The sequence below is a fragment of the Halichoerus grypus genome, chromosome 1, assembly GCF_964656455.1.
Source record: "Halichoerus grypus chromosome 1, mHalGry1.hap1.1, whole genome shotgun sequence".
In the NCBI taxonomy this organism is placed as follows: domain Eukaryota; kingdom Metazoa; phylum Chordata; class Mammalia; order Carnivora; family Phocidae; genus Halichoerus; species Halichoerus grypus.
The window spans coordinates 209,708,520-209,725,237 of NC_135712.1; the positions used below are offsets into that span (position 1 = coordinate 209,708,520).

Here is a 16,718-nt window from a genome sequence, read left to right on the forward strand (position 1 = left end):
GGGTAAGATGTTCACTCACCCTACTCTCCCTTTCCTGCTGAGGGGAACTCTTCTAGCTGGGGAGTTCCCTCTTGGTGCTGAGCAGTGTAACTGGGGGGATGGAATGCTGCAGGCAGAATGAAGCTGTTCTTCCTTCCCTTTTGTGTGGTTATTCTCAGGTATTTTGTTCCACTGTTTGCTGAAGTTTCTTAAGTAGACTTCTGAACTCTTCCAGAGCTGTTTTTTGGCAAGGATAGCTAATTATTGATCTCTGTAGGGGGGACAGAGGCCGGGGTTGCCTTCTTCACTATCTTGCTTTAATTGATCTCTCTTTGCATCAGATAATGACAGATCAATCTCTGAATTACTCATCAAGAGTCCTCTGAGCCAGGAGAACCACATGGGTAGGATGTGGCAGGTTGCAAGGGACTATCATTTACATACAATTTATTTTGGCAACCAGAAAAAACCGCACAGGCCAAAATCACATTTATTTAAACATTAGGATTTGTGAACACAAAGTAATCTAAAGAAAATACATTCTGGGGGCAAATGAATTCTTGTCGGTGTACAGAAATCAGAAACCACAGGGGATATTTGTTGAATTTCAGCATAGAATGGCTACAGCTTGGTGAGTTGTCAATGGAAAGACCCTGGTGATAGAAGAGAAACTGCATCAGCTTCTCCTGACTACATGTCCTAAAGCAACATGGTGGGATCTGCAGAAATACCAAATCAGAGGCAATTTCTGCCCACAGGTCAGATCTTCCGCAGGGGAATTTTGTTGAGAGCCTTTTAGTGTGATGGATTGTGGACTGTGTTGGGAAACAAAGAGACATCTCTAGAGTCTTGTGGTGTTTAGAGACCAATTTCCTGGTAAAGGGCAAGGCCTGCACGGTGGGAAGATTTTCATGCTCCCACTGACCTCCACCTCTTATATTTATGCCGTTGTGGAGACTTATCCCCTTAAGTGTGTCCTGGGTTAGTGACTTGTTTCCAACCAACACAACATGGTAAAACTGATGAGATGTCACTTCTGAGATTAGGGTGCAAAAAGACTCCTGTCTGTTGTTTCTCTATCACCTGTCTGCTTATTCTGATGGAAGTCAACTGCCATGTGTGAGCTTCCCCATGAAAGACCCATGTGGCTGAGAACTAAAGAACACCTCTGGCCAACCGCCCACAAGGGACTCCATCCTTCCAACAGCTATGTGAGTGGGCTTGGAAACAGGTCTTCTCCCACTCAGACTTTGAGAGGACCACTGTGGCTCTGGCTGACACATTGATTGCAATCTTGTTAGATACTCTTGTTTATTTAAGAGAAGTAGCAAGTTATAAAAAAGCACATAACAATTAATATTGTTCTAAATACATACATACATCAATGAAAGAAAATCTAGGACTTGGGCTGTCATTTAAATAAGGGAAAAAACTTTAAAAAGGGAAATAAGAAGTTCCTCTTAGAGACATAAATCTTAACTCAGAAGATAGAAATAGTTTCTGATTCTTGTTATAGAAGACTGAATTCTCCCTAATTTACATGATTGCTGTAAAGGATTTGCAGATGTCAAAGTCAAAAAGTCATAAATTAAACTGAAAAAAAAAAAAAAAAGGACTCGGTACTTTGTGTTAAGATCCTCGAAATTGGAAATCAGAAGCAAAGTGTACAAAAGTAGGGACCCGAAAGGGTACGTGCACTCCGATGTTTATAGCAGCAATGTCCACAATAGCCAAACTGTGGAAAGAGCCAAGATGTCCATCAACAGATGAATGGATAAAGAAGATGTGGTATATATATATACAATGGAATATTATGCAGCCATCAAAAGGAATGAGATCTTGCCATTTGCAACGACGTGGATGGAACTGGAGGGTATTATGCTGAGCGAAATAAGTCAAACAGAGAAAGACATGTATCATATGACCTCACTGATATGAGGAATTCTTAATCTCAGGAAACAAACTGAGGGTTGCTGGAGTGGGGGGTGGGGTGGGAGGGATGGGGTGACTGGGTGATGGACACTGGGGAGGGTATGTGTTCTGGTAAGCGCTGTGAATTGTGCAAGACTGTTGAATCTCAGATCTGTACCTCTGAAACAAATAAAGCAATATATGTTAAGAAAGAAAAAAAGAAGAAGAAGAATGTAGCAGGAGGGGAAGAATGAAGGGGGGGAAATCGGAGGGAGAGAAGAACCATGAGAGACGATGGACTCTGAAAAACAAACTGAGGGTTCTAGAGGGGAGGGGGTTGGGAGGATGGGTTAGCCTGGTGATGGGTATTGAGGAGGGCACGTTCTGCATGGAGCACTGGGTGTTATGCACAAACAATGAATCATGGAACACTGTATCTAAAACTAATGATGTAATGTATGGGGATTAACATAACAATAAAAAAAATTAAAAAAAAAAAAAAAGAAGCAAAGTGTACAGATGAGCTTTCTCCTAAGAAGAGAAAGGGCCTGGACCCTTCTAAATACATCCACTTTTCTCCTTTTCTTCTTCTGTTATTAGGAAGTCCTCAGAGATTGGGGTAACATGGACCAATTTTGCTAATTATGAGCTCTGTGCATTGAGCTCTCAAGGTCATACAGGAATAAATAATTAGCCAGTGCCTCCAGCCTTCCTGGCTACCAGGACCATTAGGCTGCATACTATCTTCTCCTCCCGGAGTTATCATCTGCATAACAGGATTCATACCTGACTCTGTATGCCTGCCAATCCTGAAGACAAAGCCTCAGCCATCATCATTCACCGGGCAGGAAAGGGGGGTGGATCCGAACTCCTAGTCATGACCCAGCAGAGGTACAGCACAGACCAGTGAGTGCCCAGGGAGATGGTGGATGGAAGAGGGACTGCCGGGAACTGCTTCCTCATCAGCTAGACAAGCTGGGGCTGGCCAGATGGGAGGGCAGCAATATGCAAAGTTTCAGCTCAGAGACCCATGAAGTTTATGTTCTTTTTCCTGTTGGGGATATCAGAACTCTCATTCAGAATTCTGCTCTCCTCCAACACCATTTCTAGCTTCCATATGCATCACTCACATGAGAGCAGGAGATGGATCTCTTCAAAATGTTCCCTAAGCGCTCCAAAATGATCATGAATATGATGATGGTGATCATGGTGGTGATGAGGAGAATAAACCGTAATATAAGACTTTATTGAGGGTTTCCTTGTGCCAGGCTCTGAGCTTTGTGCTATGTAGCTTTTTAATTTTCATTTGCATAATCAACCCCAAGATAGAGGTGCACAGTTGAGGAAAAGAGCACAGCATTCTTACTTAATTTTTACCAAGTCCTGGGGTAAAAAGGGGATGAAGTCAGGTTTGGATTTGAGTAGCAAGACCCTATTCACAAGGCATAGTGTGTGGGGAATATCTTTCCATACAATTTAGTTTCATGGGGCTAATGAGCCCTTGAAACGTGGGAGGTCCAAACTGAGATGTTCTGTCAGTATAAACTACCAGATATTTTGAAGTTGTACAGAAAAGAATATAAAATATCTCAATTTTGTGTATTAGTGAATTATAATATTTTGGGGGTAGTGTAGTAAAATTTGGTATAGTAAAATTTTTTATTTTTATTTTTTTAAAGATTTTTATTTATTTGAGAGAGAGACTGAGTGAGAGAGAGTGAGAGAGAGCATGAATCGGGTGGGGAGAGGGAGAAGCAGACTCCCCACAAGCAGGGAGCCCCTGGGATCATGACCTGAGCCGAAGGCAGATGCTTAACTGATTGAGCCACCCAGGTACGCCTAAAATTTTTTATTTTAAATAAAAAATATTTTATTTATTTAAATAAAATATTAAAACAAAAACCCCCAAAAAGCAACCAATGATGCAACCTACCTTCCCTTTCTCTTTCTAGGTCACTCCAGGCAGAATACCAGCAGGGAAACAACTGAGCCTCATTCATTTCCTTTTTTTTTTTTTTTTTAAGATTTTATTTATTTATTTGAGAGAGAAAGAATGAGACAGAGAGAGAGCATGAGAGGGGGAGGGTCAGAGGGAGAAGCAGACTTCCTGCTGAGCAGGGAGCCCGATGTGGGACTCGATCCCGGGACTCCAGGATCATGACCTGAGCTGAAGGCAGTCGCTTAACCAACTGAGCCACCCAGGCGCCCGAGCCTCATTCATTTCTGATTCCTCAGTACCTACACTGTGGTTGGCACAGTGTAAGCAGCTAATATACATCTGTTTATATATATTAATTATATATTATATATTCTGAGCTGAAACTTTGCATATATATATGCATATCTATATCATCTCTATCTATCTATCTATATAACACATTGATTACCCTTTGTTAGTTCACAGGAACCCAATGTAGTCAATATGGCCTCCATACACTGGGGGCTTTCTTGCCTGAGCTTTCATTTCTTCCAGGGATGTTTTGTATGACTGATGAAAGAGATTCAGTGGTTTCCCTCCAAGCACTCTTCCAGGGTGACAAATCAAATTCATCAAACCCTGAAGAAGGGGCCATGGGAACCCTCAGTTTTGTAGCCAAATTGCATAGACGTTGGCTAGAACATGAGGAACCTACTACTTGCGATTGGCATCTGAAGTGGGGTGGGAGCAGTCTTGTGAGCTATCCTGTGGGATTTGATGCTCCAGGCGGATAGTGTCAGAATTGAGTTAAATTGTAGGACATTCAGCTGATGTAGACAATTGCTTAGTGTGGTGGGGAGGGGAACCCCACACATTTGCTGACCAGAAGTTTCAGAAGTGAAGTATTCTGTGTAAAAGTAAAGGAGAAACTCAGGAGGTGAAAAACTGGGTGGGTTTTTCCTATACAGTGCCAAAGACTTAATTCAATTTTAATTTATTACTCATTAGGTCGGCGTGTCCATGCCCACTGTGGGGTCTTTGAGGGCAAGGTAATAGTTTCAGTGGTGAAGGTGGAACATGTTTGTTCTCTGTTCTTCTGTTCAAGAACCTCCCTACGATTCTAGAGGGCACCTTGTTTAAATTTAGTGGGATCCCCAGCTATTACTGTAATTCGAGTCCCAGTAGTGATTGAGAACATGGAGGTTTGCCAATTGGTGCATTTCAGCAGATATTAAAGTTAATTCAGAACCGATGTTGAAGAGATGTAAAAGCACCTATTTTTTGTTCTATAAATTCTTCTAATATATTTCAGACTTCCAATTGGGTCAAATTGTATACCTCTATTTCAGTTTTTTGTTTCTTAACCCCATATGTAAGTGTCTTTCTTTCTCTTAATTTTTTTTTCCCTTTTTTTATTTCTTTGTTTTTTATCACTGGATATATTTCAAGGGGGGTCCTCTCTATCCTGCTCATATTTGTAAATTTCTTACTCCAGACAGCCTCAAGCCAGATCTTCAGGGTGAGGGACCTCCTCCAAGATGATGATTGTTTCATAGGGTTTATATACCCTGTGCTTAAATCAGGTTTGAATTAATCCCTTTACTGTAATACAGGGGTGCTGTGGATGTTTCTTCCTATAACCCTGAGGATCTGGATCTTTGTTGCAACAAAGGTGTGGGCAATAGGAACAGCAGGGGTATTGAAAGGTCCCAGCCTGTTTTTAGGAGTGCAGACCTGAGCATGACAAACAATGACTGCTTTTCTTCTCCTTCTCCTTCCCTTCCTCTCCTTCTTACTCCTCTTCTCCCTCTCTCTCCCCTCCAATGACATTTTTTCATGAGCAACCACCCAATGGACCTAGATCTTGCACAGGGTATACTCTTTCCCCTGAATGTCCTTAGAGGACAATGCCTGGTTGAAACACACAACCAATCAGGGTAAGAGCCTTTCCTTGGCCCTAGCGTCAGTCACAGCTTCATTCGAAGACATATGGATAGGTCTGGGCCAAGACACAAGACCCAGGGCCACATTAAGAAAAGACCTAATACCATTGTCCTGTCTCTAACAGCCAAGTAATTATTGAAACTTCCAAATTAGGTCATTTAGATCTATAAGAAAGGATTGGAAGGGCTTAAGAAATGCATCACAGTGCAATCCAGTCCAGAGTGCATGCTTCATGCTTGCCATAAGGCAACATAGCCAGTGAGCAAGCCAGAGCAAGAGAAGAAAGACCTTATATGGTGGTGGTCATTGTCTCATGCCCCACTCACTCAGATAGGACACTCTGCAGAAATAGGATGGACTCCTATTCAAAATTTGGCTTGGATGTCGAGGCTGATAATGCCGAAGGCGGTCGCTTAACCAACTAAGCCATTCAGGCACCCAAAATGAGAGTTTAAATAAAGGAAACAAGTATGCAGGTGGGTATAAAAAGTTTTATTCCTAATATGAAGACCTCCCTGTCTAGAGAGAGCATTGCAGTCCTTCTACACTGGTCTGAAATGCTTGTGAGGTTTGAATGTCTCACTGTCACCAAAGGAGGAAGAACCCAGGCTTGTTTGCTTGCTTGCTTTTTTTTTTTTTTAATTGAGATATAATTGACATAGAATTATATTAGTTTCAGGTGTACAATATAATGACTCAAAATTTATATATTACAAAATGATCACCACAAATCTAGTTAACATCCATCACCATACATAGTTGCAAGATTTTTTTTCTTGTCATGAGAACTTTTAAGATCTACTCTTAGCAACTTTCAAATATGAAACACAGTATTATTAACTATAGTTACCATGCTGTACATCACATCCCCACAACATACTTGTTTTATAACTGGAGGACCCCGGCTTTCTTATCAGCTAGCCCAGATGTCAGGCAGATGGGGTTAAGAGAGCAGTATGCCTTAAACTCTGTTAGCAATCAAATATCACACACAAAAACATGGGTCAGACACTTTATTACATAGATCTTACAGGGTGTTTGTAAATAGTTCAAATCAAGATAATTAATTTCTCTGCATTTAGACAAAATAAAATACTTTTGACTGCTTAATAGTGTCCTTTAATTAGAACAATTTTTTTTAAGGGCAAAAGATATTTCTTATTCCTTTTGTTTCCTTTAAAGGAGGGGACTGATATGTTAGTGTGTTTATGGATTTTTAAATCTCTAAGTATCCTTGCCCTTCTAATTTCTTTAGCCTAGTCTTTCCAAAGTGGATGCACATAGAAACCAGGCCGTTAGGGGCGCCTGAGTGGCTCAGTCATTGGGCATCTGCCTTTGGCTCGGGTCATGGTCCCAGGGTCCTGGGATCGAGCCCCGCATCGGGCTCCCTGCTCGGCGGGAAGCCTGCTTCTCCCTCCCCCACTCCTCCTGCTTGTGTTCCCTCTCTCGCTGTGTATCTCTCTGTCAAATAAATAAATAAAATCTTTAAAAAAAAAGAAACCAGGCTGTTAGAGACAGGATGCACAAAGAAAGTGAATGGAGCAAAAGACAATGAGAAAAGAGTTCTAGGAAGAATGTGTTGCCACAACTGAGAAATTTTGCTAGATTTTCCTCAAATGTGAATACTTTATGAATTGCTTGAATCCAAAATATAGACAAACTGATGGATACCTGTATCCTTGTTTCCTTTATTTAAACTCTCATTTTGGGTGCCTGAATGGCTTAGTTGGTTAAGCGACCGCCTTCGGCTCAAGTCATGATCCTGGAGTTCTGGGATCGAGTCCTGCATTGGGCTCCCTTCTCAGCAGGAAGTCTGCTTCTCTTTCTGACCCTTTCCCTTCTCGTGCTTTCTTTCTGTCTCTCTCGAATAAATAAATAAATAATCTATTTTTTAAAAAATAAATTCTCATTTATTTCCCTAAAGCTGTCTCTGCTATGTGGAACCCCAGAATCTAACAGGTGTCTTGGAATTCCTCCTCCTGGGCTTCTCAGATGATCCAGAACTGCAGCCTGTAATCTTCAGCCTGTTCCTGTCCATGTATCTAGTCACCATGCTGGGGAATCTACTGATCATCCTGGCTGTCAGCTCTGACTCCCGCCTTCATACCCCCATGTACTTGTTCCTTTCCATCCTGTCCCTGGCTGACATCGGTTTCACTTGTACCACGGTCCCAAAGGTGATTTTGGACATTAAAACTCATAACAGAGTCATCTCCCATGTGGGCTGCCTGACTCAGTTGTCTTTTTTTAATCTTTTTGGCTGTTTGGACAGTGTACTCTTAACTGTGATGGCCTATGATCGGTTTGTAGCTGTTTGTTATCCTCTGTACTACCGAGTCATCATGAACCCCCGCCTCTGTAGCCTGCTCATCCTGGTGTCTTTTTTGATCAGCCTTCTGGACTCTCAGCTACACTGCCTCATGATGTCACAACTTACCTTTTGCGTAAATGTGGAAATTCCACATTTCTTCTGCGACCCTCCTCAGCTCCTCAAACTTTCCTGTAATGATACTTCCACCAATAAAATAGTCATGTATTTTCTTGGTGCCATCTTTGGTGGTATTCCAGTCTCAGGGATCCTTTTCTCTTATACACGAATTGTTTCCTCCATTCTGAGAGTCCCATCCACAGGTGGGAAGTACAAAGCCTTCTCCACCTGTGGCTCCCACCTGTCAGTTGTTTGTTTATTTTATGGAACGGGTCTTGGGGTGTACCTCAGTTCAGCTGTCTCACGTTCTCCCAGGAAGGGTGCAGTGGACTCAGTGATGTATGCTGTGGTTGTTCCCATGCTGAATCCCTTCATCTACAGCCTGAGGAACAGGGACATCAAGAGGGCTTTGCTGAGGCTCCTCAACAGAAGAGCCTAGTCTTGGATCTTTTTTTTTTTTTTTTTTGGTCTGTTGGTTAGAAATGATTGCAAAACCAAATATATGGTATGAGCAAGCATGCCCCTTTGGTCATATAATTTTGTAGCTCATGGTTTCCATTCCTCTTGTTTTGAAATATCTAAATATTTTTTATCTTGGCACATCTTTGATGGAATTAAGGGAGTATTCTGGGACCCCATGTATGTCAAAATCACTGCACAATTGTATCTTATTGTACCTATGGAATCTTCTGTATTTGTCACCTATGACTCAGGCATCCTGTAGAAATTCAAACTCTCTTTTAAATTATATTCTCTGGAATACTACTCAGCCATCAAAAAAATGAAATCTTGCCATTTGCAACAGTGTGGGTGGAACTAGAGGGTATTATGCCCTGAAGGGAATTATGCTAAGTGAAATAAGTCAATCAGAGAAAGACAATTACCATATGATCTCACTGATATGAGGAATTTAAGAAACAAAACAGAAGATCATAGGAGAAGAGAGGAAAAGATAAAACAAGATGAAACCAGAGAGGGAGACAAACTATAAGAGACTCTTAATCATAGGAAACAAACTGAGGGTTGCTGGAGGTGAGGGGTTAGGAGGATGGAGTAACTGGGTGATGGACATTAAGGAGGGCATGTGATGTAATGAGCACTGGGTATTATACAAGACTGATGACTCACTGACCTCTATCTGTGAAACCAATAATACATTATATGTTAATTAATTGAATTTAAATTAAAAAAATAAAATATATTCTCACCCATTTTTACTGTCACATCTATTTCCCATAATACTTTGGCTTTGATCAAATCTATTGATGCAGGTGTTTAAAAGAATGTATGTCACTGGTCCTCAATCTTGGCTTCATGTTTGAAGCATCTGATATGCTTTAAAAATCCTCATGCCTGAGTCCCACCACCACCGATTAAGATTCAATTGGACTGGAGAGTAAAAAGAACATGAACAGTTTTTTAACAGACCCCAGATTGGTCTAATGTGCAGCTAAGGTGGAGGACTATTGAATTTTGTCAGACCTTTCATTCAAAGATGACTTTCTTGTATGGGTCCTTCATTGTTCATGGTCAAACCCTGAACATCGCAAAGTGATCAGAAATCAGAAAGGAGGAGATAGGAAAGAGTTTTCCATAGCAATAGCCAATGTGATCTTTCCCCTCATATTCTTGGTAATATTTTTTATGTATCTTCTCCCGCCACACTCTACAGCTGGTTCACTGTGCTGGATATTAAGCTATTGTTTTCTGCTCTAAACTTACCCTTCTATACTTTAAATTGTGATGCTGTGGTAGGGGCTGAGAATCTTTAAATCACTGCTCTGATTTTCCTTCTGGCTTCTCTTTAAGTTCTTCTAATAATGGTAATAAAGATCACATGCACTAATGCCCAATCTTTTCCCCATACCTCTTACCATCCATCTTCCCCATACCATCCCCATGGTGTTGTCACTATATTCTACAGCTATGGCTCTGTTACCACATTTTTCCTTTTGTGCCTTTCATAGAAGTATTTAATCATACCTATACTAAAATTACCTTCATTAAAATAACTAGTGTGGTTTCTCTTTTATTGATTGAACTCTGACTGATCAATCATAATATAGGGATTAAAGCTACATTGTGACATGCAATGGGGAGATTGCAAAGTGAGCTCAAGATAAAAAGGTGACTGTAATGAGAAATCTTGTTCAAGGGCATACAGTTGAGGTTTCAAGTAGTGGTGATATTTCCAGTTCTAATTGTGCCAATAGCTTATTAAGTCACCAGAGTCATTATGGATACATTTAACTCTATCTTCATTTTCATTACTTAAGGATAGCAAAGGACCATGTCCTCAGCAAAGGGGAGATCTTTCCTTTCACTAGCAACCACCTCGTTAGGATCCCACTTTGTCAGCATGCTTCCTTCTCTTCTATCATGATCAATCTGTCTTTGGGTCCTGTCTTCTGCTACACACCCAGGATCCCATGTACATATCATTCTTTCCTTTACAGATGCTACACATAGTTTCTCAGGTAGCAATCTGGGCTTTTTGAAAAGCTGTCTAGGGGCGCCTGGGTGGCTCAGTCGGTTAAGCATCTGCCTTTAGCTCAGGTCATGATCCCAGGGTCCTGGGATCAAGCCCCGCATTGGGCTCCCTGCTCCTCAGGGAGCCTGCTTCTCCCTCTGCTTGCTGCTCACAACCCCTGCTTGTGCCCTCTCTCTGTCAAATAAATAAATAAAATCTTTGAAAAAAAAAATAAAAGAAAAGCTATCTAATAACTAGTTTAATTTGCTCTGCCTTTACGTTAAGCCAAATGGCCTGCCAACTTCACTGACAATGAACCGAGTATTGGATTGGCTCTTCCTACTACAGTGACTTCAGTTTAATACTAGACTTTCTTCCTGTTTGAGCATTCTAAAACATATCAACACTCACAACTCCTTCTCCAATCCTTCACTATACTCCTGTCATTTGGTCATTTGGGCTCTCTAAAGTTTTCCTCTGCCATTTATGCACACACACATAATTAGCACAATTTCTTACATACTCAATTTAATTGGGTGAAGACGACATTTTATTCATATCAGTTAATGAGAAATCAAGCTCTGAGTTTGTCTTCCAGTCAGGCCTTGAGATTAGACTACATCCGTCGCCCACATTTTGAATGTAGAGATCTCTGAGAACCTCTGAAGTATTTTTTTAAAGATTTTATTTATTTATTTGACAGAGAGAGAGACAGCGAGAGAGGGAACACAAGCAGGGGGAGTGGGAGAGGGAGAAGCAGGCTTCCCGCTGAGCAGGGAGCCCGATGCGGGGCTCGATCCCAGGACCCTGGGATCATGACCTGAGCCAGAGTCAGATGCTTAACGACTGAGCCACCCAGGCGCCCCACCTCTGAAGTATTTAAGCAAACGATCAAGTCAGCAGATAAATATGTAAAAATAAACAGTTGTCTAAGCTAATAACATACATCACTGGACAGAAAAATTAAAACCTGGGGTGTTTTTCAAAACAGCAAAAAACATACATCTCCAATGTATAAAATTCCAAACCCCAAACCAACACTGTAGAAAGAAAAAATAGAAAGTTCCCCTTAGAGACATAAACTTTAACTGAGAAAATAGAAATTCTGTAAGATTCTTGGTATAGAAGACCTAATTCTCCCTAAATTACATGATTAAGTCAATGGCTCTACAGATGTAAAAGTCATATGTTGCTTTCTGTAGTTGAAATGTGTCTGAATTTTACGATGAGATAAATAACTTGGAAGTCAGAAATGAGGAGTAGAAGTCAGCTTCTTCCTGAGAAGAAGAGGGGTCTAGATACCACCCCCCACGCAGTATATTCACTTTTCTCCTTTTCTTCTTCAATTAATAAAGCAAGTCCTTAGAGATTGGGAGAGCATGGACCAATTTGGCTAATTATGTACCATGGGCTTTGAGCCCTCAAGGTCAAACAACTGTAAACAATTAGCCTGTGGTTCCCAGCCTTTTAGTTGCCAGTCCCAGTTCAGTGGGCTCCATACCTGTGTTTCCTTCTCCCAGAGTTGTCTGCTCCGGGACACCCATACCTGCATGTCTTCCTGCCAGTCCTGGAAGCAAAGCCTCTATCCTCATCCAGCTCCAGGTGGTGGAGAGGCAGCCAGATCTGCATTCCTCAGCCCTGCTCCAGCAGCAGCAAGTACAGTGGGAGGGACCGAATGCAGGAGGGACTGGGAGAGCATTGTTTCCTCCCCATCAAGACCACTGGGACAGTTGGGATAGCCAGACAGAAAGGGACCAAAATGCAAAGATTCAACTCAAAGCCCTATAAAGACCTAGTGTTGTTGGTTCTGGTGGGGATCCTAGAACTCTTACTTAGATTTCTATTTTTGTCTCATGCTAGTTCTATCTCCCTTGGGCATCTTCCCCATCAGAGCAGGAAATAGGTCCTTCTTAACTGCCCCCTAAGTCTTCCAAATGATCATGTAGGTGATGATGATGGTGATGATGGAAAGATATCGGTAACCACAATGTTACAAACTTTTACCTTGGGACTCCAAGTGCGAGACACTGAGATAAATTTTCTACATAGCTTGCTACCTTTTATCTGTATTACCACCCCCTGAAAGACAGCAACATCCGTTATCATCATTTCAGAGTTAAGCCCTGCGTCGGGCTCCCTGCTCTGCAGGAAGTCTGCTTCTCCCTCTCCCACTCCCCCTGCTTGTGTTCCTTCTCTCGCTGTGTCTCTCGCTGTCAAATAAATAAATAAAATCTTTAAAAAATAAATAAATAAATAAAAAGAAAAAGAAAAAGAATGGGTGGAAATCCTAAAATATGTCTCAGTTCATGCAATAAGATTTATCTCCCTTTCTCTTTTTCTCTCTTTTAATTTTCATCTTTATGAAAATCTCTAGTAATTTTTAAACATAGATTCTATTAAGTGGAAAATGATAGGTCTCTTAGAAAATCTGTGGCATAGATACACACAAGCACTGTTTTATTTTTCATCTAGATCTATGAAATGTCATTGGAAGGAAGAGAAGCACCCAGTGCATGAAAGCCACGTTAGACATGTCTATGCCCTGTTTCTGAGAACCAAAGAAGGGTCTATTCAATATTTAACAGAGATCGCTGTTTTCCTTGCAGCCTACTCTGTGCCAAGCAAAGTAAAAGCTCTGGGAAATCAGAAATGAATGTGATTCAGTTGTTTCCCTCCAAACACTCAGTACCTGCATAAGGACAAAAAAAAAAAAAAAAATGTTCTCTCAGGATCTAGGAAAAACTGAATCTTCTGATTCAGATCATAGGATATTTTAGTTGGATAGATGGTGCTTAGCCTTGATAATGACAACAACAACAGCGACAACAATAATAATACCTAAAATTTACCTTGTCCTTACTATAAGCATCTATCACATATTTAGTCACATGTTCAGTGCTCGTCTTAATTCTTTTTTTTTAAAGATTTTATTTACTTATTTGAGAAAGAAAGACAGAGCGAGAGAGGGACCACAAGCAGGGGGAGTGGGAGAGGGAGAAGCAGACTCTCCGCGGAGCAGGGAGCCCGATGCAGGGCTCGATCCCAGGACCCTGGGATCATGACCTGAGCCAAAGGCAGACGCTTAACGACTGAGCCACCCAGGCGCCCGCTCATCTTAAGTCTTACTCAGTGCAGTTGTATAAACTGGCTCAAAGACATTAAGAACTTGCCCAGTGTCATACAGATGAAAAGTAGAGCAGATAAGATTCAAAATTAAATGGTGGGTCTCTGAGGCCCATGCACTGAACTTGTTTGCTCTGTTTCCCTGCACTTCAGAGAATTTAAGCAGAAGTCCAGAGGTCTTTTCCAAAATTGCTAAGATAATCTTTGAACAGTTTCTTATTTCCTAACTAAGAATGGAATCTAACAACCTGACTCTGTATCTCCCTTAGAGATCAAAAGGGCTTAAAATATAAGAATGGGGTAGGAAGTGGAATATGAAGCAAAGTCTGAGAGCAGGGGCAAGAAAGATAGCAGCCCTGAATTGTCACGAGCTGACTCTTTATGGTCTCCACCTTCATCTCAGCCATCTTTTTCAGAGTTAAGGATAGGAGCACAATATTTTTTTCACCTCCTGATTTTATTTATTTATTTTTTCGTCAACCCACCTTTTAAAAAAAGTTTTTATTTAAATTCCAGTTAGTTAACATACAGTGTACTATTAGTTTCAGTTGTACAATCTAGTGAATCAACACTTCCATACATTACCCAGTGCTCATCAGGACAAGTGCCCTCCTTAATCCCCATCACCTATTTCACCCATCCTCCCACACACCTCTCCTCTGGTAATCATCAGTTTGTTTTCTATAGTTGAGCCTGTTTCCTGGTTTTCCTCTTTCTCTCTCTTTTTTCCCCTTTGCTAGTTTGTTTTGTTTCTTAAATTCCACATATGAGTGAAATCATATGGTATTTGTCTTTTTCTGACTGACTTATTTTGCTTAGCATAATACTCTTTAGCTCCATACATGTCATTGCAAATGGCAGGATCTCATTCCATGCATGAGTCGATGGACACTTGGGCAGTTTCCATAGTTTGGCTATTATTGATAATGCTGCTGTAAACATCAGGGTGCATGTATCCCTTTGAATCAGTATTTTTGTATCCTTTGGGTAAATGCCTAGTAGTGCAGTTACTGGATCATAGGGTAGTTCTATTTTTTTTTTTTTAAAGATTTTATTTATTTATTTGACATAGAGAGGCACAGAGAGAAAGGGAACACAAGCAGGGGGAGTGGGAGAGGGAGATGCAGGCTCCCCCTGGGAACTTGATGCGGGGCTCAATCCCAGGACCCCAGGATCATGACCTGAGCTGAAGGCAGACGCTTAGCAACTAAGCCACCCAGGTGCCCTGGGTAGTTCTATTTTTAACTTTTTGAGGAACTTCTATACTGTTTTCCAGAGTGGCTGCACCAGTTTGCATTCCCACCAACAGAGCATGAGCATTCCTTTTTCTCCACATCCTCACCAACTCTTGTTTCTTGTGTTGCTGATTTTAGCCATTCTGACAAGTGTGAGGTGATATCTCATTGTAGTTTTGATTTGCATTTCCCTGATAATGAGTGACGTTGAGCATCTTTTCATGTGTCTGCTGGCCATCCATATGTCTTCTTTGAAAAAATATCTATTCATGTCTTCTGCTCATATTTTAATTGGATTATTGGTTTTTTGGGTGTTGAGTTTTATAAGTTCTTTATATATGTTTTCGATACTAACTCTTTATCAGATATGTCATTTGTAAATCTCCCATTCTGTAGCTTGCCTTTTAGTTTTGTTGATTGCTTCCTTGGCTGTGCAGAAGCTTTTTAAGTTTTACCAGGTCCTGGGATAGATAGGGGATGAATTCAGGTTTGAATGCAGACAGTGAGACTGTTCACAGGGTACCTAGACAGTATTCTCTCCTGCCTACCCAATTCACCCTGTTACTCCAGGCAGAGACCTCCACTCACTGTGCTCTTCCCTTTAGGGGGTTCATGCTAGAAGACACCAGAGAGCCCTTGGTGTCACTTGCTGCATCAACGATAGAAAAGATGGCTGAGGGCGCCTGGGTGGCTCAGTTGGTTAGGTGACTGCCTTCGGCTTGGGTCATGATCCTGGAGTCCCTGGATCGAGTCCCGCATCGGGCTCCCTGCTCAGCAGGGAGTCTGCTTCTCCTTCTGACCCTCCTCCCTCTCATGCTCTCTGTCTCTCATTCTCTCTCTCACAAATAAATAAAATCTTAAAAAAAAAAAAAAAAAAAAAAGAAAAGATGGCTGAGATGAAGGTGGAGACCATAAAGAGTCAGCTCGTGACAATTCAGGGCAGCTATCTTTCTTGCCCCTGCTCTCAGACTTTGCTTCATATTCCACTTCCTACCCCATTCTTATATTTTAAGCCCTTTTGATCTCTAAGGGAGATACAGAGTCAGGATGTTAGATTCCATTCTTAGTTAGGAAGTAAGAAACTGTTCAAAGATTATCTTAGCAGGCGCCTGGGTGGCTCAGTTGGTTAAGCGACTGCCTTCGGCTCAGGTCATGATCCTGGAGTCCCTGGATCGAGTCCCGCATCGGGCTCCCTGCTCGTCAGGGAGTCTGCTTCTCCCTCTGACCCTCCCCCCTCTCATGTGCTCGCTCTCATTCTCTCTCTCTCAAATAAATAAATAAAATCTTAAAAAAAAAAAAAAGATTATCTTAGCAATTTTGGAAAAGACCTCTGGACTTCTGCTTAAATTCTCTGAAGTGCAGGGAAACAGAGCAAACAAGTTCAGTGCATGGGCCTCAGAGACCCACCATTTAATTTTGAATCTTATCTGCTCTACTTTTCATCTGTATGACACTGGGCAAGTTCTTAATGTCTTTGAGCCAGTTTATACAACTGCACTGAGTAAGACTTAAGATGAGCGGGCGCCTGGGTGGCTCAGTCGTTAAGCGTCTGCCTTTGGCTCAGGTCATGATCCCAGGGTCCTGGGATCGAGCCCTGCATCGGGCTCCCTGCTCTGCGGAGAGTCTGCTTCTCCCTCTCCCACTCCCCCTGCTTGTGGTCCCTCTCTCGCTCTGTCTTTCTTTCTCAAATAAGTAAATAAAATCTTTAAA

The 16,718-nt window shown here is 41.5% G+C and overlaps 1 protein-coding gene across 1 annotated transcript; it reads left to right on the top strand.

The window, feature by feature from the left end:
* The first annotated feature begins 2,686 nt into the window (after positions 1–2,686).
* On the top strand, positions 2,687–8,741 carry LOC118537631 (olfactory receptor 7E178-like). The gene is made up of 2 exons (XM_036095268.2): positions 2,687–2,796; positions 7,677–8,741. Exons 1-2 carry the CDS (start codon positions 2,687–2,689, stop codon positions 8,617–8,619), a joined length of 1,053 nt encoding a protein of 350 aa, XP_035951161.2. The 3' UTR covers positions 8,620–8,741.
* Positions 8,742–16,718: the final 7,977 nt, after the last annotated feature.

Coding starts and splice junctions, on each gene's coding strand:
- LOC118537631 (XM_036095268.2), top strand. CDS start 2,687: ATGCCTGCCAATCCTGAAGACAAAGCCTCAGCCATCATCATTCACCGG. Junction 2,797..7,676: donor CAGAGGTACAGCACAGACCA/GTGAGTGCCCAG, acceptor ATTTCCCTAAAG/CTGTCTCTGCTATGTGGAAC.